The sequence below is a fragment of the Siphateles boraxobius genome, unplaced genomic scaffold (genome assembly GCF_051911475.1).
Source record: "Siphateles boraxobius isolate OS27281-9 unplaced genomic scaffold, OSU_SipBor_1 66, whole genome shotgun sequence".
Lineage (NCBI taxonomy): Eukaryota > Metazoa > Chordata > Actinopteri > Cypriniformes > Leuciscidae > Siphateles > Siphateles boraxobius.
Genome location: NW_027509193.1, coordinates 7,966,958 through 7,989,427, shown reverse-complemented (window position 1 = coordinate 7,989,427; position 22,470 = coordinate 7,966,958). Strand labels below are relative to the sequence as shown.

Sequence of the window (22,470 nt, the reverse complement as noted above, 5' to 3'; positions counted from 1 at the left end):
CAATATGGCGGCGCCGTTGACGTACGATCCAGCGGCCAATAGAGCGAATTATGTCTACCCCTCGTATCACAGTTTTAATGGACGCATCCATAGTAGCCTCTATTACTGCCTGATGGTCCTGCGAATAAAAACAAACACGCTGCTCTCCATTCCACTGTCTTCATGACTTAACGTAGTTTGTCTATTTTCCAGACATTTTAGACAAAAGCTAGATGTAATTTTAAGTCTATTATACGATTAGTTTGGCAAATTCATGTGGATTTGTAAAGTTCAAAATCAAACAGTTGATGATCAAACGCTAGGTCGAGTCGTGAGCACTAACGTTGAGTGTTCGCGAGTTATCTTCCCTACACCTTTGGATCGTTTTAACATTTCGAGATTGTGTTTTGAAGTTCGCTAAACCATTGTCTAAAACCGTTTGGTATTGGGTGGAAAGGCATTTTAAAACATTTGTTTAAGGTAACGTTAAGCCAGCGACTGTAATTGTTGACAGCTAGTGGTGTATGATGGTAATGCTGATATGAGTGTTGCAAAGTAGTAGCGCTCACAACATTTAAAGTGGTTCAACTTAAAACTTCATGTGATGTATCTTTAGACATTATATTCATATAAGCTCATCTATAATGTGCATTTCTGTCTTGACGGATGCACCGACGACACGTTTGATGGTGTTTTTTCTGCCCGCAGGGTGGCGTTGTTGAGTCATGTCTGGAATTGCTTTGAGTAGACTGTCACAGGAGCGCAAAGCCTGGAGGAAAGATCATCCGTTTGTAAGGGACTCTCAAATACACGAGATCAAATGTGCAGAACTTGACAAATATATCTAATTCATAACTATAATTGGAGCTGTGGTATCTTTTATTGTTTCTCTGTAGGGTTTTGTGGCTGTACCAACCAAGAACCCAGATGGCACCATGAATCTCATGAATTGGGAGTGTGCGATACCAGGAAAAAAGGGGGTTAGTTTCCAAATCGACCACCATTCTTCTCAAACAAATCCCCATCTAAATTAAGTTTAAGATCAAGTTACTAACCTCCGGTTTCACAGACAAGGCTTAAGTCGAATCCCAGACTAAAATGCATGTTTGAGCTGTTTTAAATGAAAGTAACTTGAACCGACATATCTTAAAATATGTCAGTGACATTGTTTTGTCTCAAGATTCACACCAGTAATGTTTTGTTTTCCCAAGGCACGTTTATTAAAGTTACTTAAATGCCCTAATTGAACTAAAGCCTAATCCTGGCTTAATCTAAGCCCTGTATGCGAAACCGGACCATAGAGTTCTAGATTAAGCCTAAATCGGAATAATTGTCAATGGTAATTTTTATACTTTAATTTAGCGTTTGTAAACGTGTACATATGTTTAACATATCCTACTACATTTATTATTTACATTCCCCTGCATAATTGTATCTATATTAGATATAGATGGTATACATGCAGATCGGTCTCGTCTTTTTTGTACATACATACATAATTTGTCTAGGTTGTGTGTATAATAATAATGATAATAAGTAAATATTCATTTAAAAATATGTTTGAGTGTTTTTGTAGTAGGCTATTATTACCTTATTTTATTTTTTATTATCTTTCTCTTTTGCTTGAATTAAGCAATTATGCTTATCACCTAGCCTATATGACATGCCTACATACAAATGGAAATCTATGGTGTCTTGGATTAATTCAGAGACTCATGTCAAATATCATGTTTGAACTGTGAACCAGTCATAGTGTTAATTTACTGGAGTTTTAAAATCTGTTGATCTGTGTCCTGTAGACTCTTTGGGAGGGAGGTTTGTACAAACTGAGAATGTTGTTTAAGGATGACTATCCATCTTCACCACCAAAATGTGAGTTTTCTCCTCAATAAGAGATGTTATACTCTAAACGTTTGTTTTTATATTGCTTATTATTGTCATTGTCAGTCACCACACCTTTTACAGGTGTTTTATTTGTTGAACCCTGATTATACCCCTTGCATATTTTTTGTAAAGCTGTTCGTTAGCACCTAAAGACTGTTGTAAAGCTGCTTTACTACAATATGTATTGTGGAAACAAACCCTGATGTGTTCATTTTGTTCTCAGGCAAGTTTGAACCTCCGATCTTCCACCCAAACGTCTATCCTTCAGGTACAGTGTGTCTGTCCATACTGGAGGAAGAGAAGGATTGGAGACCAGCCATCACCATCAAACAAGTATGCAAAAACACACACACAAACACAATTTGTGCAGTTATACACTACCGTTCAAAGGTGGGCTCTGTTAAAAATTAAAGGCATTGTTTTTTCTGTTAATTTATTTTAAATTGTAATTTATTCCTGTGATAGCAAATCCGAATTTCCAGCTTCATTACTCCTGTCTTCAGTGTCACATGATCCTTCAGAAATCATTATAATATGATGATTTGCTGCTCAAGAAATATTTATTATTATTATCAATGTTGAAAACAGTTGTGCGGCTTAATATTTTTGTGGAAACCGTGATTTTTTCAGGATTCTTTGATGAATAGAAAGTTCAAAATAAATAGAAATCTTTTGTAACATTATAAATGTCTTTACTGTCCCTTTTGATCAATTTAATAAGTTATTGGTGAATTAAAGTATTATCTTTTTTTTTTTTTTTTTTTTACTTGCAGACCCCAAACTTTTTGAATGGTCGTGTACACCTAACCGTGATTAAAATACTTTGAGATCATTGTTGCTCATAAGGTCATAAATCATTTGAACAAACCTTCTGGGCCAATAAGCAGTGAGCTTTTGTATGTCATTGTGTTGTTGTGGCTGTGTAGATTTTGTTGGGCATCCAGGAACTTCTTAATGAGCCCAACATTCAGGACCCAGCACAGGCAGAGGCATATACGACATACTGGTAAAGTTCAGCCAAACATCACGTGCACCTTTTAATATAGATTGTACTGTTTACTTTCAACCGATGCCAAGCCCACATCATTGATCTTATCTCTCTCTCATTCTCCTGCAGTCAAAACAGGATGGACTACGAAAAGCGTGTGAGGGCACAAGCTAAGAGATTCGCTCCCACATAGAGCAACAAGTGCACAATCTGAAAGCATGTGCCGAACAGATCCAGTTCCCACATAGCTGCCATTCTGATGCTCCAGAATCCTTCACCACTCAATGAAAATGCCAGAGATTTGTTCAAGTTGGCTTCAGAACCGAATGAGGATAGGTGTAAAACAACTCTTTAAGATGAAAGCAACCAAGATAGAAATTAAAGTTGGCTGCTGATATGTGACCAGTGTTTTACAAAGTGATGGTAAAAAAAAAAAAAAGTTTTGGTGAGGAAACTGTTTGCAGAACAGTTGGTCAAAATCAACTTTTACACCGAGCAGAGATGGTAAAGGTGGAGGGTTTCTGTATATATATAGTATAAATATTGAAAATTATTTACCTGACTTTTATTTACTTTTTTATCGTTTCATTAATTAAAATATGTGTGGCCATAATATATGTCTGAGTATGTATTATTTGAAATAAAAAGAAGTGGTTGCTACAAGCATTGTTGTTTATGTAATTTCTATTAATTGTAACAAACAATTGATAGTTTTATTTTTAAGGTAACTTTAAATATCTAAACAAACTGTCCTTATGGTGCTTTGGCATGTTTGTGTGACTTATGATGACACTAACCATTGACACTGTGTAGAAGTCAATGATATATACCTCCTCTTACTTTCCAAAAGCTTGATTCTTTTTTTTTTTTATTAAATTTTTTTGTTCACTTTGGTTTCAGGACATTTGTCCAGTCCAGTCAACCTAATCGTTATAATGGATATTTCATTGTATGAAGGCTAGGCTAAGCAACCTTGTGATGGCAAAGTGAACCTGGCATATTTTTTATGTTGCATCGACAGTTTATTATTCATCATATTACTAAAGTACCCTGCATGTATTCTCACAGTTTTTAATCTTGATCATTTGTCTATTTCCAAGCGTGTTTGTCAGGTTAAAGATGCAAATATCAGGACAGTAGTAGTAATTTTGGTTATTATGCGGATAACTTATATTTATTGATAGGACAATTTAAGGATAAACACCGTCAGCCAATCAGAGAAGAGGACAAATGGCTGCAATCAGGTCGATTCTGCACCACAACACTGACCATTTTATGACACTGAAATTGCTCATATCATCATGCATATGTGTATTTATGTGCATATATTCAGGTGTGCAGAGTGCACTGCCCGCAGGCTCCTCCTCTTTGCGCTCCTCATTACGCTGATACAGGTTCAGATAGCACACATCCTATCATGATGGGCCACTATCTGCGTGCAAACGTCTTCCCCGGTGTGCCTTGAACACAATTTCACAAATTACATACTTTTGGTCTATTACATCATAAACACACCAATCACCAGATCCCATATCTGCCATTAGAAATCATGTATGTGTTGTTTTTCACAGGGCCCTCGGTTGTGTGGCCATCTTTGGTAAAGGACTCATTTACTCGTCATCATCTACCGGCATTTATCCAAGATGCAGAGCACTGGCACAGCCACAAAACAGATCTATAATAAAATACTAGTAATATTAATATAGATATACAGTGTATATATACAGGGCTTGACATTAACTTTTTTGCTCACCAGCCACTGTGGCTAGTGGTTTTCCAAAGTTACTAGCCACTCAGCATTTTCACTGGCCACAATTTTGACATCGATACCATGGGGAAAAACTGCCATACAGACATTTTTAATATTACCTCCTAATTTGGCAGCCGGTATATTAGGCTGCTGTCACTTTAAAGACCTGACGCACGGGCCCATTATACTGTTTTATATAGCCAATATACTTGCTCTTTGTGTTAGTGCACTTTGGGTGTGAATTGGAAATAGTAAAATTATGCGCAATATGTGCCATCTTACACTGCAATTCAATCCTATAACACCAACAATATTTATCCAGAGCAAATTAAATGATTTATGTGTCAACTCACTGTTGGAGAGATTAGAGAGCAAGAACACGCAGCTGATATTGTGTATCCTGTATATTGTATCAATATGTATTGAAAAATCTATATTTAATCATCTTGTCTTTAGCAAGTCTTAAAATTAAGTAAATATAAATAGTTACAAAGGAAGTATCACAAATGCCTCCTCTAAGCCACATTTGTCTTGTTCTTCTTCTTTCCCCCTGCAGTGAAGTGGACAGAGCAGAACTTTCTCGACAAGCAACTTGCATAAGCTGCTGAAAGAAATGGAGGTCAAGGGTGTGTCCAAATGAGCTTGACACTTTCGAAAACCGCACCAAATTAACGAATCGCACCTTCAGAGAAGTGTTATCACAGCACCCACACACTTTTAGATATTCTCATACATACACAAACATACACATACATATACAACCACATTGGAGCCTAAATATTCACGAGTGGACCCTCCTACTCACACTTGAGCTGCTTGTTGCACTTTCTGTGACATGTGTATAACACGAGTCAAATGCAGTGACAGAGTCTAAGGGGGGGGGGGGGGGGGGGGGGCGTTCACACATTAGCTGAATAAACGTTAGCCAATGCAAACATATAGAAAATAGTTGACAATGAATAGACAGGAGTCCGATAATAGCAAACCGAACCACTTATTCTAAAAAGAATATCAAGTATAGCCTAAGTTTAGATGAATCCGAAATATGGGGCTGTGTTAATAGTAAAACGTCTGTCTTTTAACAAATTTTAAAAACACGGATGGATAATACAAAATGTTCTGACATTTTGAGAGAAAAAAACAATCAAAAACAAAATTGAAACTTAGCCCGTCAATTTACAATTATCTTCTCTCTCTGTGCGCGCGCGGTGTGTGTTTGTGAGAGAGCTCGCGCAGCACTGATACAACGGTAAGTTACTTTTTAATCCATAAGTAACTAATGCCCTACTTTTCATACAAAATAATTATGTAACATACTTAGGCTACTTTAGTTATTATTAACTCAATAACGTAACACATGCAGACTACGTTTCTCAACATTGAGAATGAATAAATAAACGCCTGTTTCTCCAGACTCGTGCTATCTAATCCACAAATCACAGAACTTTCATAATCACTAAGATTATGCGATTTTAATTTTATTTAGATTTATTCTTCATCAATACTTAAGCATTTTATAATTTGCATGGCTGAATGTTTTGCTCTTATCTGAGTGACCATGAATGACGATGATCCATGAATCCGATCACTCCCGTATGATCATCGAATCCAGATTAAGTTAACTAAAAACAATATTTCAACTTTACACATCCACCCCAGCCCGTTTACCTTCAGGAGTCAGAAGTACTAGTGACTACTATTGTCCTCGCTTATGAACTCAGTCAGACGGTGGGCCGCGGGAGTGGAAGAGGATCGAACGGGATTCTTTATTGCTGCCGATTTTCAGTCTCTTTTTAATGATAGGCCTTACGCATCTGTCAATCATCCCAGCTTGCTATATATAGAGGGAATGCACGTGACGTCACCGTTGGCCGGAGTGACTGCAGTTACGCCCACAAGTGGCAAAAAGACTGAGCGGCAGCATTGGTTTTCAGCGTGAATGCTGCGGAAAAACACACAATACGCGTCTAAAACGGGAAAGAGCTTTGAGACTGACTGTACAACTAGATTTGACAAGAAATATGAGGAATATTTTTACAGACTACCTAAAGCTACAGAACAGACAAGCAAATAGATCGCTGCAATTCATAGAAACAACTGGACTCCAGGCAGCGAAAGGTGGATTTGCAGTTATCATTTTTGTGTCAATATGCTGAATTTAGTGGTAAAATCATTCTCTATATATTGTATTGTTATATATTGCAGTGTCAACTCATCAATCAAATATTTACCACTGTATATTCTGAATTTGACATTTTTAAATAAACACTGACAAAAAACTATACAAGTTTTAAGTCTAGACGATATGATGATATATATAACATTGATATAAGTGATCACCTGGATTTAGACCTGCCTATATTGTATTTATATAAAGCGTTCACAGGCAAATTTGCTGTATGTATTTCCCCGGTTTCAAAATCAGGCACATAGAATTGTAAGGAAACACGATTCCTGGCTGCATGTTAATATCCATGGATCACTGGATGTTTAGTAAGTAGTAAGGAACACTATATTGAGTCCAATCTTTAGTTTAAACTCGTTTGTTTTACTTGCGTTTTCGCAGTTTCCCCTATTAAATCCAGTCACGCAGCTGCTTTTCTGCAACTCAGTCCGGCTGAGGGGGCGTGTTCCGGCGGGAAAGTGACGTTAATGCATTCCCTCTATTTGGGGAATGAACCCAGCGCTATGATTGGTCGAACTCCGCTTGCTGTTGCTTGATTTGAGGACTGCGCGTGCACAGAAAGCGTCAAGAGGTTTTTGCGTAGTTTAGAGTGACAAATCGTACAACAGTACTTTGAGGTCAAAATCATAGACTGTAAAAAAATATGGACGTAGTGTCCGTGACGTCACCCGTAGGTTTCTGAAGAGTGCTTTTGAAGCCTAAAGTAGGCGGGGCCAACCGTCGCCATCTTGGCATCGCGTCAGCTCTCGTCACTCCCGGATAAAAGAAAATGGGCAAAGAGGCGGAGCGTGGGTGGAGCTGAGGTACTAATGCTATGCTACTGCCTCGTGCTAAAGTGACAGCTGAATGTAGAAGTAAAGCCAATAGTTAAAGTTCATGTTTTTGCCCTTCAAAATACTATAATAATTAAAAGACTTAACTAAAAGTGAGACTATGTGTATCGGGATGCATTATTATTCTGCTAGTTAAAAATGTATTATCATGCAGTAACTTACAATATTGCTCTGAGCTTGTGCGTGTGACAGTGATTCATGCGCATGTCAGTCAGTGCGGCATCGCACGTCAAGTTCATCAAGAGCTTTATTCAGTTCAGTTGATTTTAAAATCTAATTTTGGCCGCTTCTCAATTTCTCAAATGGGTTAAACCAAAAATATTACCTCAGAAGTTCAAGTAAATGCACTAGAAATCCGCGCTCATTCAAGGGTGTGTATCTATTGCATGGACGGAGAGAAAGCACTGACACCTGCAGGATTTTCTCACGGTACTTTTTATTTAACACTTAAAAGTTTCAGAATCAGAATCAGAATCAGAAAGAGCTTTATTGCCAAGTGTGCTTGCACACACAAGGAATTTGTTTTGGTACTGAGGCTTCCAGTGGACATATACAAATACAACATGAAACATAATACTACAAATTATCACAGTTGGGTTTAGTCAGAATAGACATTTTCAGATTTACAGATTATGAACCTATTTACAGTGTTTTGAATATTATAAATAAATAAATCTACATATAAGTATCACCTTGTGGGATATTGCACTAAACAGTGGGAGTATTGCACTTACAGGCATATGCCTTGGGAGGAGTGTTAACTGTTCAGGAGGGAAATGGCCTGTGGGAAGAAACTGTTCCTGTGCCGAGATGTTCTTGTGGCCAGTGATCTGAGTCTCCGTCTTGAAGCTAACAGTTCAAACAGGTGGTGTCCAGGGTGAGTGGAGTCTGTGATGATTTTACCTGCTCTCTTCCTCACTCTGGAAGAGTACAGGTCCTGGAGGTTTGGCAGGGGGGCACCAATAATCCTCTCCGCAGTCCGGACTGTCCGTTGTAGTCTCCTGATGTCTGATTTGGTAGCTGAACCAAACCAGACAGTGATGGAAGCGCACAAGACAGACTCAATGACGGCTGAGTAGAACTGAATCAGCAGATCCTGTGGCAGGTTGAACTTCCTCAGCTGGCGAAGGAAGTACAGTCTCTGCTGGGCCTTTTTCACAGTGGAGTCAATGTGATTGTCCCACTTCAGGTCCTGAGAGATGATAGTGCCCAGGAACCTGAATGACTCCACTGCTTCCACAGTGCTGTTCATGATGGTGAGTGGGAGGAGTGCTGAGCTGTTCCTCCTGAAGTCCACGATCATCTCCACTGTTTTGAGCGTGTTCAGCTCAAGGTTGTTATAACTGCACCAGGCAGCCAGCTGTTCAACCTCCAGTCTGTAAGCAGACTCGTCACCGTTTCGGATGAGACCGATGACAGTGGTGTCGTCTGCAAATTTCAGGAGCTTGACAGTGGGGTCTTTAGAAGTGCAGTCATTAGTGTACAGGGAGAAGAGCAGTGGGGAGAGAACGCACCCTTGGGGAGCACCAGTGCTGATTGTGAGTGTCTTGGATGTGTGTTTCCCCAGTCTCACTCGCTGCTGCCAGTCCGTCAGGAAGCTGGTGATCCACTGACAGATCGAGGATGGTATGGAGAGCTGGGTCAGTTTGGCTGTGAGAAGACCAGGCATGATGGTATTGAAGGCCGAACTGAAGTCCACAAAGAGGATCCTTGCATAAGTCCCTGGTCTGTCGAGATGTTGCAGGATATAATGCAGTCCCATGTTGACTGCATCATCCACAGACCTGTTTGCTCTGTAAGCAAACTGAAAGGGATCCAGCAGGGGTCCAGTGATGTCCTTCAGGTGGGCCAGCACCAGTCTTTCAAACGACTTCATGACCACAGACGTGAGAGCGACAGGTCTGTAGTCATTAAGTCCAGTGATTTTGGGTTTTTTGGGGACAGGAATGATAGTGGAGCGTTTGAAGCAGCAGGGAACTTCACACTGCTCCAATGATCTGTTGAAGATCTGCGTGAAGACCGGGGCCAGTTGGTCAGCGCAGGCTTTTAAACAAGCAGATGAGATGCCGTCTGGGCCTGAGGCTTTCCTAGTCTTCTGTTTTTTGAAGACTCGGCTCACGTCCTCCACACAGACCTTAAGGTCAGGTTGGATGGCAGGAGGGGGGAGTGATAATTGGAGAACAGGAGGTGATGCTGAATGTGTGAAGTGCAGATCAGACCGGGTGTGTGGTGTGAATGAGGGCTTTTCAAACCGGCAGTAAAATGAATTTAAATCGTCAGCCAGGTGTTGATTGTCCACAGATCGAGGGGATGGTGACTTGTAGTTGGTAATGTTCCTCAGGCCATTCCAGACTGATGATGGGTCGTTGGATGAAAACTGGTTTTTCAGTTTATCAGAGTAGTTCCTTTTAGCAACTCTGATCTCCTTTGTCAATCTGTTTCTGGCCTGGTTATACAAGATTTTATCCCCACTTCTGTAAGCATCCTCTTTGGCATGACTAAGGTGTTTGAGTTTCCCAGTAAACCATGGTTTATCATTAGTGAATGATAAGAATGTCCTTGTAGGAATGCATGTATCCTCACAGAAACTTATATATGATGTTACAGTATCTGTGAGCTCATCCAGATCATTGGTAGCAGCTTCAAAAACAGTCCAATCAGTGCAATCAAAGCAGGCCTGTAGATTCTGTTCTGCTTCATTAGTCCATCTTTTCACAGTCCTTATTCCTTATTTTGAGAGCAACGGTACCGCATAACGAGTGTAGCCTGTACAGTATACTCCAAAAAGCAACGAAATTGTCAGACATCCATTAGTGCATGCGAGGAAAACAACTGGAAATACAACGCTGGTTGTTCTCTCCATACTCGACACCGACGGAATCTAACGGCGTGGGCAAAGGTATAATGCGTGTATTAAATTGTATGAAATAATCCCGAAAAAAGCACAAACACTGCAGAGATGGCAAGTACAGCAGCTGAGGGTGACGTTAACAGAGACAAACGTCGGCTAGCAGTTATAGCAGCCTCAATCCACCAGTCACGCAAGTGGCCACGCCCTTAATTATGCAGAACTTTAAGGCTTAATATAATTTAAACGGATGAGGTGTAAAAAAATTCACCCCCCTCACAGTTGTCATGAAGGGCAAAATTAGCTATATAGACCAAAACCACTTTTTGCTCCAGGCTGTAAACATATTTTTTTCTGCTGTAAAGTTGGGGATTTTAACATGGGGGAGATACAGATTTGACTCACTTTTGCAGCCTGCCTCAAGCGGTCAGTCGATGAATTGCAGTTTAATTCACTTCCGTGTTGGTTTCAAGAGAGAGACGGGGAGGTTGCCGCTTGGTCAAAATGCGTACCCGCTACGCAAAATGCGTACAGGTTGGCAGGTCTGCTTTGCAGCAGGTCAGCGAATAGAAAAAATAAGTTGCTTTCCAATAATAGGAATGAGCGAAATACTTTAAAACTACACAGCAAAAATCGCCAGAGTTAAAATCCTGGTGTTAAGGACTTTTATAGTAGCCTAAAGAGTTAAAGTTCGGGTGTTGAATTTCAAATGAAAACCAAGCCATTTTCAGAAATCAACTGCATGGAGAAAGTTGCCTTTTGTCCTAAACTTTTATACGTATAAAAGTACACAGGCATTTTAAAAATGTATTAAAAATTGTGGATGTATGGTGGATGCATACAAATATACTGCTAAAGAATTACGTCAGTCTGTGTCAGGACAACCAATAGCAACAGAGGAGACAGTGACATTTTAAACAGATATGACTAAATGGAAAGTGTTCATTTCCAATAATTTAGGGAGATATTCTAAGTGAAGTACCAGCTAAATGCAAACTCCCCGGCCTCTCAAAACATTTATGGGTGGTTCTTCATCTACAGGCACTTTTGGCCTTATGAACATGAGGGGGAAAAAAGTGTTCAAATCAAAATTGTCACAGTCTAACAGTTAAATATACCTAGTCTAGTTTAATGATCCATAAGAGAACGCACTAACATTATAAGACAAACTGGTGTTTTTTTTGACATTTTCCGATCCGCACTGAACAAATGTCATTTCCATCACATGTAAATATTTGATTATTATTTAAAAATATTATGATATACATTATTTCTTAACAGTGTAAGACCACTTTCACACATATTGCCAGTTTATACCTATATTGCAATTACCATAGATTAAGGATTAAGTAAATTAATTGTCATGACTCATGAGGCCCAAACAAAAAGCTTACATCCACCACAACATGAAATATAATATTGGATTGGTTAGATACATTTCAGAAAAATAACTACTTGTGTTATTACATTAAGTGGACCATTATCCCATAAACTATGCAGAAGTTTTTAATGAGTGATTCGAATTTTGTAAATATTTTAAAAAAAGTTATCAGGGGGTGGAAATGACTGGGTGTTGTGGAAATGACAATGAATGGACGTCCATGTAGAAAAACAGAAGACATTTATTTGAAACCTGAAGCAGACAATTCCATTTAACAAATCATTAGTCTCATTAGCCATTAGTCTGTTTGGTTCCATAACCAGATGAGCAGTTATAGTCTTACTGTAAACAACTTTAACCACAAACATTGTAACATTCTAATTGGTTAGATGAACACTGTTTTGAATTTTGCAATACTTAAAAAAAACACCTAAACTTTAGTCATGTCAATGCATTCTAACAGGAACTATAAAGCATCTTAAGCATGCACACGCTGTGTGTGAGTGAGTTTGGTATTGTAAAATTCTAATCGGTCTCATGAACACTGTTCTGAAGAGAACATTTAAAAGACACCTTAAACATAACGTGAACTGTAAAGCATCTTGAGAGAGAGAGAGACAGCGAGAGAGAGGGTTAAGCATGGAGGTTTGTCCAGAGAGCAATTATGGTGACCAGACGGTATGTGTGTGAGAGATAATGTGCATGAAAGTGAGGTAGTGTGTGTGTGAGAGAGAGACAGTTTATGAGAGAGGGAGAGTGTGTGTGTGTGTGTGTGTGTGTGTGTGTGTGTGTGTGTGTGTGTGTGTGTGTGTGTGTGTGTGTGTGTGTGTGTGTGTGTGTGTGTGTGTGTGAGAGAGAGAGCGAAAGAGAGAGAGAGGATGGCAATGTGATTCAAGGCCAAATCTTGCAGATTTCTTTCCAAACTTCCATCTTAATCTCCTTGTGCCATTTTGTCACTGGTTCAGGCTCAGAGATGAGGCCTATAGAGAGCCTAAGTCCCTCCACTCCGCTTCCGGCTTATGGGACCTTATTTCGGAAAAAATATGTATGGTAGTCCCAAGAGACAACTTATCTTTTTATTCCGTCTGCACTGTGTCCTGAATTACACATATGATGTTTATCAATTTAAAAGATAATTATGAAAGTCAAGAAAGTCACAGTTTGTCATAAAACAGAAGAGTAACATTTAGTTTTATGTGGAAATCGCTCAATGAACTACATCTCTCGTCTCGCACTATGTACGTCACCAAGCTCGTGTGTGTGCAGTCTGGTACAAAGCACACAGGCATGACGGCATAACGTTGCGATTATAACGTTAGACTAAAAAATGACAGACGTTAGCTTCAGTAAAGTTAGCTTCATTCATTGAGAGAAAAGGTATGACGTCACATGCGCGCCTTTTGGGTTTGTAGTCTTTGTAATTACGTATTTTCACAGTCTTATACCTCAACAGTTGTACATCAAACTGCGATTTTCTTGACTTTAAAATGTGTCTTTTAAATTGACAAACATCATATGTGTAATTCAGGGCACAGTTCAAACGGGATCCAAATATTTGTTGTCTCTCGCCATTGACTACCATACAATATATTTCCGAAATAAGGTCCCATGGCGGTCCACCGGAAGGGGAGGGATTTAGGCTCTCTATTATATCCATGGGTTGGTACCAGATGACATCATCTCTCAGTGGCCAATAAAATTTATTGATCCCAATTATACCCGTCATTGTTTTCATATTTGACAGGGTCCTCTTTTAGTCTGTCCCTATAGGACTGAGATCTTTCTGCAGTTGACTTCCGCGGCATCTTAAAAATAGATGAAAAGGCATTTCAACAAATATATATTTGAATAAATACATTAGCATTGTACATTTCAATAAGTAAAATATACATATGTAGCCACACAATCTATGAATTGCACCTTGTAAGCATAAATGTCATTTCCACCTCGCCTTTGTCATTTCCACCCAAGAAGGAATGTGTTGGAAATGACGGTGGTGGAAATGACAATCCTGCAGTATTTTGTAAAAAAATCTAAGCTAGTATTACAGATTAGCTATGAATTGGTAGCTAGCATTGCATGCATGCAAAATACATCTATTTATGTTAAAAAATCTATTTATTTACAAACTCAATTGATGTTACACCATGTTTGGAAATGACATACAATTCATTTCAAGCAATATTTACCTTGAGATTTCTTCTTCAAGTTGGTGAAGAAATTAATAATCTCCTCCATGTCAGACATGTGCTGTGATGTCATTGTTCATCTCCATAGAAACTACCCAAACAATCTTTCAAAAAAACTTTTTAAAAGGGACACTACAGTGTTGTGGTGGGAATGACGGCAATACTGTGGGACAACTACATTTTGTATATAAAATCACAATAATAGTTGTCTGACCTTAAATACCACAATTAGGGTTTGATTATTTTACTGATATTTTTTTCAGTCATATTAAAGGGGTGGTAAAACACAATTTCACTTTTCTAACTTTAGCTAGTGTATAATGTTGCTGTTTGAGCATAAACAACATCTGCAAAGTTACAGCGCTCAAAGTTCAAAGCAAAGGAAGATATTTGCTTTTAAAGAAATCAATTTCTAAGGACTACAGAAAACGGCCGGTAGGGACTACACGACATTCCTCCAGGGTTCCTGACGTCAGTAACCCCATTAAACCCCTCCTCCGAGAATAGTAAATAAGGGGGGCGAGGCCATTTTATATTGCGTTGGAGAAGAGTTGTTGTGGTATGAATGTTGTTGCCCCGTGCAACGCTGTTATTTTCATCCGGATTGCAGGTCCACTTTGTTCAGCCTTCCTAGAGGGAGTTAGGGATCAATGGTTAATTTTTACCCAAATCTCGCTCTCTGTGCTGCACATATTACGGAGGAAAGCTTCCACAATCTTCGCGAGTTCAATGCAGGATTCGCACAACGGCTTGTCCTGAAAGATGGAGCAGTTCCAACTTTAAGAACAGAAACATGTTGTTTACGGGCCACAACCTGTAAGTATGATTTATTTTTCGTCGATGTGTTTTCCTGTAATAGTTCGTATTGTTAATTGTACATTGTAATAAGGAAGTAAACAAATGACAACGCTGTTTGGCTCTGCAAACCAGCTTGTTAAATGCTCATTCATACCAGAGACAATTTATATAGAGACATGCCACTTACTCAATCCTCAATACATATAGAGGGAAAACCCGTAACACCAAAGATGGCGGTTGTATGCACATGTCCCGCCCCTTCGCTGGAAAGCCAATCGTCTGCTTTTAACAGTCAAGCCGGGAAACATTTAAGCCTATCATCTGGTTCCACTGACGCATGCGCATAGTTGAGGTTTGCGATCGGAAAATACACTACTGTTTGAAAAGACAGCAGATTTGATATACAGTGTATGTGTGCGTTGTGTAAATATCAGACATCCCAAGTGTCTACCTTATATTGATAGCGGCTCCCAGATGCCCGCAAATTAGTCAGGAATCTACAGCGAGCGAGCAAGAGCGCGCACATACTGTGTTTCAAACCGTGTAGCCCACGCACGTCAGAGAGGGAGAGAACCCTTGCGCATGCGTAGTAAAATTATAACCTGTGGGGAAAAAGGCGTTTTAAACCTTATTTTGGGGCAAAGTCATCAAACTTTTCCAGCGATTTTTATCATATTTTACTGCTGTTTCTATAAATGCAGTCCCAGTGACCAGTGAAAGTGCAGTTCTGACTCTCTGCCCATTCATTTAGATAGGAGCCTAGTCTTGTTAGTCCGAAATAGCTGCCCGGAGGCATTGCCAAGATGGCGGCCGAGTGTCATGACTTGCCTTAAAGGACTTTGTTCATACTTAACGTTATCCGACCAACACCTAACGTTACAAACTTTTTTTTAATCTCAACAGCGAACTTGGAATTAGTGTAAATTATTCTGCGCTTCAAGAGGCACACACACGCAAGGTCTCTAACTCTCTCCCTCTCTCACACCCTCACAATCATGATGGATCCACTTATAGATCAATGAGTACAGAATCCCTATGATTAAAATGACCATCATTTGAAGTGTCACAAAATTCAGAAATTATCGTACATTATGGGAGTTTTATCATTATTGATCGTACAGAAGTCAAAATTATCGTACAAATACGATAATTATCGTACATCTGGCAACACTGCTAAAGGGTAACTAAACCCCTGGTCAGAGCCTGACTCCACCCACTGGCAATATTTGAAAAATGCTGGAAAAGTGGGCAGAGCCCAGCGGAGGGGGAGCGTGCACCTGAGACACATCTCTCTGTAGGCAAGGGCGTGGTTATAGGGTACCACAACTTCCAATAGGAAAATTCAACTTCAGTAGCCACCGTTCAACCTGAAGAGGGCAGCACTCAGACGTTTTTACACGATATATTGTAGAATTATAACACTTTGTCAAAAATGTCAAAAAATGTACTCGAATCAATGAACAGCATTTATGAAGCTCCATGCTTACAGATTATTAACTAAAAAAAGTTGTTTTAGTGTTTAGTTAGCCTTTAAGGGTGGTGTGTTTAGTTTGAACCAAGCGTGCCGCACAAGCCCTGAAAAGTGAAGCCAAAGCGTCTCGATCGCGCCCCGGTGACCGGTCCTATGGCTCATAAACCCCGCCTCCCCATGTTATTCAATGGGACGTGAGACCATCTAAACAATTAAATTACAATTCACATATCTTTTTTCCAAAGACGGCTTCTGTCATTTACTGTAGTTTTCATCACGCACGCTGATGTAATTTCAAGTGTTTGTTTTTAAAACAAGTTTGTTTTTCGTTAGTTATTTGATGCAATAAAAACGGCGCTTTGGCGTACATGATTGACAGCTGTGATTGACAGGTTCTCTGAGCAAAGTAATCACTGAAGCAACAACGGACTTTTTTTCGGGATCTTTGGAGGGCTGAGGAGATTGGAGCTTTAAATTTAATGACTAAATTTCCATAATTAATTATTTCACACCGACATACTGGGTTGTTCTGCAGCAGAGGCGCGTGCTTATATTGATTCAGCGAGAGTGAGGGCGGGACCAGAGCGGGACGTTGATTTCGCGGCTTTACTTCCTGCGCATGTCTGGTCCCGAAATCGCAAATGCGCAGACTCAAGTCCCAAGATGTCACCGCTATATCGGGACAATTGCGGCTTCACTTCTCGCCAATGTAAGAGGTCCATCTTTTTTTACAGTCTATGGTTTGAACGTGTCAAATAAATGTTAAAGGATTAGTTCACCTCAAAATGAAAATTTCCTAATACTCAACCCAATGCCATCCAAGATATCCATGTCTTTCTTTCCTCAGTGGAAGAGAAATTAAGTTTTTTGAGGAAAACATTTCTGGATTTTTCTTTGAATAATGGACTTCAATGACAACCAGCGTTCTGAAGTCCAAATCAATGCAGTTTCAAAAGGTCTTTGAAGTGCTTGAAACGGCTGTGCACGATTGCAGCTGAGGAGGAGGGTCTTATCTCGCGAAACGATGGGTTATTTTAAAAAAAAACATTAATCGAAGAAAAATCCAGAAATGTTTTCCTCAAAATACTTAATTTCTTTTCAACTGAGGAAAGAAAGACATGGATATCTTGGATGGCATTGGGGTGAGTAAATTATTAGGAAATTTTCATTTTAAGGTGAACTAATCCTTTGATTCCTTGAATGCCTTGAATGCAATGCACATCACTTTGGATAAAAGAGTCTGCCAAATGTATATATATATACATATTGTAATGAATTGAATAGCAGGTTAAGCATTTTTGTATTAAAACAGATGGTATAGGAGATATAGACAACATTAAAGACATTTGGCGAGGTGTTGTGGGGAAAGTTTCAGTGACTGATGTCTTTTTTTTTTGCTGTAAGATGTGGTATGAACGTAACGTAAAACTGACAGTCTCACTTGTTGGTTTGATCTTAAAAACCACTGAAACCTGTTTTTTCCCCTCTCCGGTTGTGATGGCTTGTTCTTTTCATGTAGAGCTTCCTGATAATCCTGTGTCAAATCAGAGGCATTGCACATTATTAAAACAACACTTTCTTAAGAGGTTTTTAAACACCCACTAAGCACAAAAACAGTAGAGTGCACTCCATTACAAAAAAAATACTGTAGTAGTAGGCTCCCACAGTGGGAAATTAATTCCCACTTCAATTCAAATTCACTTTTGAAATTAAAAGAAAATAAATTCAGATTATATTTGTGTTTGTGAAATCTCTACATGCTCACATATTTCCCTGTTTTATCTATATCTTTCAGTAAACACCGCAACTCGTATCAGATTTCAGACAAAACAAATATTCACTATCACCACAGACTGTTTTTTTTTCTTCTGTCTCATAGTTGTTGAACCACAGGTTGTTTATACCGCTGTTTCTGTGGTTTGTATAACTCAGAATCCAGAACTGATTCACGTGTTTGCAGCACATGTCAAGTGAACAAATTCTAGGGTGAAAAATGTACGTATGACAAGTGATTGCTGAAATGTTTCACAAGGCTGACAAATGCCTTGTAATGAGGCTGTTTGTGCTGATTCTTGTCTGGAATTTAATTCATTGTAGTGAAATTTGGTGGGTACACATATAAACGTAAGATCTGTGCTCCATTGCATAATATGTCACTCTATTTATGGTCTTCCTGCAAAGGAACACCTTGATGTACATGTTGCACGTTGATTTAACAAATTTCTCAGCCTTTTAAATCATGAGGTTGTGTGTTGTTGTTTTTAAATCAAAATTTTTCTTAACCAAAACATATTACTAAATAAACTTCTTATTAAAATTCTCTTGTATTATTTTACAGCCTGGTTTCTCTAAAACTGTTTTGAATCTTAAGTTCACAATAGTTCACAATAAATATCAAAAGTTATGAACAGAACTGTATATAATCCAATCCATTGTTGGGAATCTTAATGAATTTAAGTCTGTTTTCATTTTCAGCAGTTTGAGCTGTTTTAATATTTAATACATTTTAATATTTAATAATAATAATAAGTCTTTAAATAGGCCATATCTAAATCAGCAACAATAATCAGAACTTTCAAAAAATCTTAATCTCAACCATAAAAAAAAATCTCAGTCACATTTTGTTGTGCAGACTATTTTGTGGCCAAAAGATTCATTTTTGATCATTTGAACATATCTTATCACATTCCACAAGCAAATCACAGTATATTTATGTAAAAATATTATTTAATTTAATTAATTAATGTATTTATTTATTTATTTTACAGGAAATTTCAGGTTACATAAGTGAAGCTCTTGGTTGTGTCATGATTTCAGGAAATAGTTTGTGAGAGAGTTGTTAACAAATAAAAAATAAAAAAAATAAAATAAATAAAAAGTGAATACTTATGCACTTACAAGAGACATATTTCATTCTGTGCTTTCCTGTACATAATTTTTTTTGGTTGCATAATTTAGATACAAATTTTCTGTGGTAATGGACAGGATGATATGGATGCTGTCGAAGTGTGTGGTTTTCTATTGTATTGAACATGGCATATTCCTTTCATTTTCATTCTTGATCTTTTTTTAATTCTGTTATGCCATTAAACATGAACATTTATTTATGTACCAGACGCGTTTATTCATTTGAAAGTGACTTAACAAGACAACTATTTGACAAAGTTATTTTTCAAGAGCTAACAATATTTGACAGCTAATGCAGAACAGAAAGGGAAAACATGTTGTTGCTGCTGTAATATTTAACAACATTATTGTGTTAGCATTACCTGTATAAACACTTTGTGCAAGCTAATATGCTCTGATTCAGATAATGGTTTGTTGTGTAGATTTAAAATTAGTTAATGCTTTAGTTATCACAAACTAACAATAAACTGTATTTTTTTTCTTAATTGTTAAAAAAGTGGTACACGGAGGATAATCTCCTAATGGTGATATGTTGACTCTTTTCCGCTGAAAGAAGCTGTAAAACGCAACATTGATTTGGTTTATTTTGGGCATTGCTGGTCAAGTTTACAAAGTGCTTTGAATGTAGGTTGTAGTTTCTACCCACACATTTGCACATACACTCTTAACACCTACTTAAGACCCCTAAAACACCCTCTCCTTGCGGTCTTGCAATCCGAGGCTGTTTTCTTGTTTTGCATGAGTGTCAATCCCTCCCCCTTCCCTTCACCGAGACAACTGACCTTTACCAGAGCAGCGTGTTACGCATCTTGTTTGCTCACCTCACACTTTGAGTTCCTGTTCTGATGCAGCATCAAATGTCAATTGTTCATAGTTTTGAGTAGCCTACTTTCTTAAACATAGCGTTCTCACTTGAATCATCATAGTGAAAACTGTTAACTACTTACGATACCAACAAAAACAAACCCTGAAGTTGTGCATGTAGCTCTGGGCTTGTAAGTGTGGCTGAGCTGTTAGAGAATCGTTGTTATTTCTGCTTTTTTTCATGATGCTAAAATATAAACAATGACCTCATGTGTATTATGATGTCATCACACAATCATTTCTTCTATTCCAGATAAATATGCAGTCACCAACTAGAATACGATTAGTGTCTGCCAGGGAAATCTTTTGCCCTCCAATTCACGATTGCATGAATTCTTATTGAAATGACAGCAAGACTTTTGCCAAGCAATGGTAAATGTGACAACATTGGATTGTTGAACTATCCGTTTAAACCATGATGAGAATATGTTTGAGATGGCGAATACGAGTCAGATGCTGAATGTACTGGGAAATGAGCTCTGACGAGGACACTGATAATGGTATAAAACATCTGCTCAAACTGAACCCTTCCAAGCTCCGAAAGGTAATAGGCCTATGCTTTATTTTATTCTTCTGTAATTGTTTCTCTAATATAAGGAGAGTTTTATATCATCGCAACAGGCAGAGATCCATCTGTGTTAGATATACAGGTCCTTCTCAAAAAATTAGCATATTGTGATAAAGTTCATTATTTTCCTTAATGTAATGATAAAAATTAAACTTTCATATATTTTAGATTCATTGCACACCAACTGAAATATTTCAGGTCTTTTATTGTTTTAATACTGATGATTTTGGCATACAGCTCATGAAAACCCAAAATTCCTATCTCAAAAAATTAGCATATCATGAAAAGGGTCTCTAAACGAGCTATTAACCTAATCATCTGAATCAACTAATTAACTCTAAACACCTGAGGCTTTTAAAAACTCCCAGGCTGTTTCATTACTCAAAACCGCAATCATGAGAAAGACTGCCGACCTGACTGCTGTCCAGAAGGCCATCATTGACACCCTCAAGCAAGAGGGTAAGACACAGAAAGAAATTTCTGAACAAATAGGCTGTTCCCAGAGTGCTGTATCAAGGCACCTCAGCGGGAAGTCTGTGGGAAGGAAAAAGTGTGGCAAAAAATGCTGCACAACAAGAAGAGGTGACCGGACCCTGAGGAAGATTGTGGAGAAGGACCGATTCCAGACCTTGGGGGACCTGCGGAAGCAGTGGACTGAGTCTGGAGTAGAAACATCCAGAGCCACCGTGCACAGGCGTGTGCAGGAAATGGGCTACAGGTGCCGCATTCCCCAGGTCAAGACACTTTTGAACCAGAAACAGCGGCAGAAGCGCCTGACCTGGGCTACAGAGAAGCAGCACTGGACTGTTGCTCAGTGGTCCAAAGTACTTTTTTCGGATGAAAGCAAATTTTGCATGTCATTCGGAAATCAAGGTGCCAGAGTCTGGAGGAAGACTGGGGAGAAGGAAATGCCAAAATGCCTGAAGTCCAGTGTCAAGTACCCACAGTCAGTGATGGTCTGGGGAGCCATGTCAGCTGCTGGTGTTGGTCCACTGTGTTTTATCAAGGGCAGGGTCAATGCAGCTAGCTATCAGGAGATTTTGGAGCACTTCATGCTTCCATCTGCTGAAAAGCTTTATGGAGATGAAGATTTCATTTTTCAGCACGACCTGGCACCTGCTCACAGTGCCAAAACCACTGGTAAATGGCTTACTGACCATGGTATTACTGTGCTCAATTGGCCTGCCAACTCTCCTGACCTGAACCCCATAGAGAATCTGTGGGATATTGTGAAGAGAAAGTTGAGAGACGCAAGACCCAACACTCTGGATGAGCTTAAGGCCGCTATCGAAGCATCCTGGGCCTCCATAACACCTCAGCAGTGCCACAGGCTGATTGCCTCCATGCCACGCTGCATTGAAGCAGTCATTTCTGCAAAAGGATTCCCGACCAAGTATTAAGTGCATAACTGAACATAATTATTTGAAGGTTGACTTTTTTTGTATTAAAAACATTTCTTTTATTGGTCAGATGAAATATGCTAATTTTTTGAGATAGGAATTTTGGGTTTTAATGAGCTGTATGCCAAAATCATCAGTATTAACACAATAAAAGACCTGAAATATTTCAGTTGGTGTAAAATGAATCTAAAATATATGAAAGTTTAATTTTTATCATTACATTATGGAAAATAATGAACTTTATCACAATATGCTAATTTTTTGAGAAGGACCTGTAGATCCGGGTCGCTAAAGACAGTCGCGAGCATGAGGTGTCCGACATTTTGGAATTTTCATTGTGAAAGCACTACTTGAGAAATATTTATACTACAAAATGGCATAGAAATTGGAACGTGCCTAATCTTTTTTTCTTTCTTTTTTTGGTA

The 22,470-nt window shown here is 38.7% G+C and overlaps 2 protein-coding genes across 3 annotated transcripts; both read left to right on the top strand.

Annotated features, from left to right (window-relative positions):
• The first annotated feature begins 104 nt into the window (after positions 1–104).
• On the top strand, positions 105–3,514 carry LOC143721510 (SUMO-conjugating enzyme UBC9-like). 2 transcript variants are annotated; one of them, XM_077211969.1, is made up of 7 exons: positions 105–459; positions 688–770; positions 876–959; positions 1,779–1,851; positions 2,087–2,196; positions 2,790–2,869; positions 2,981–3,514. In XM_077211969.1, the coding sequence occupies exons 2-7, from the start codon at positions 705–707 to the stop codon at positions 3,042–3,044; spliced, it is 477 nt and encodes a 158-aa protein (XP_077068084.1). In that variant the 5' UTR covers positions 105–459; positions 688–704; the 3' UTR covers positions 3,045–3,514. The 2 variants fall into 2 exon arrangements, with proteins under 2 accessions (XP_077068084.1, XP_077068085.1); XM_077211970.1 differs by having other exon boundaries at positions 110–172.
• cimip4 (ciliary microtubule inner protein 4) lies at positions 3,353–5,241 on the top strand. Its single transcript, XM_077213781.1, is given in 6 exon segments — positions 3,353–3,361; positions 4,036–4,095; positions 4,185–4,305; positions 4,423–4,542; positions 5,158–5,192; positions 5,194–5,241. Coding segments are annotated over 6 exon segments (393 nt in total).
• Positions 5,242–22,470: the final 17,229 nt, after the last annotated feature.

Bases quoted from the DNA above. Each gene is read 5' to 3' on its own strand.
- LOC143721510 (XM_077211969.1), top strand. From the start codon at position 705: ATGTCTGGAATTGCTTTGAGTAGACTGTCACAGGAGCGCAAAGCCTGG. The intron at 960-1,778 runs GTTAGTTTCCAA...TGTGTCCTGTAG, and splicing joins CGATACCAGGAAAAAAGGGG to ACTCTTTGGGAGGGAGGTTT. The intron at 2,197-2,789 runs GTATGCAAAAAC...GTGGCTGTGTAG, and splicing joins CAGCCATCACCATCAAACAA to ATTTTGTTGGGCATCCAGGA.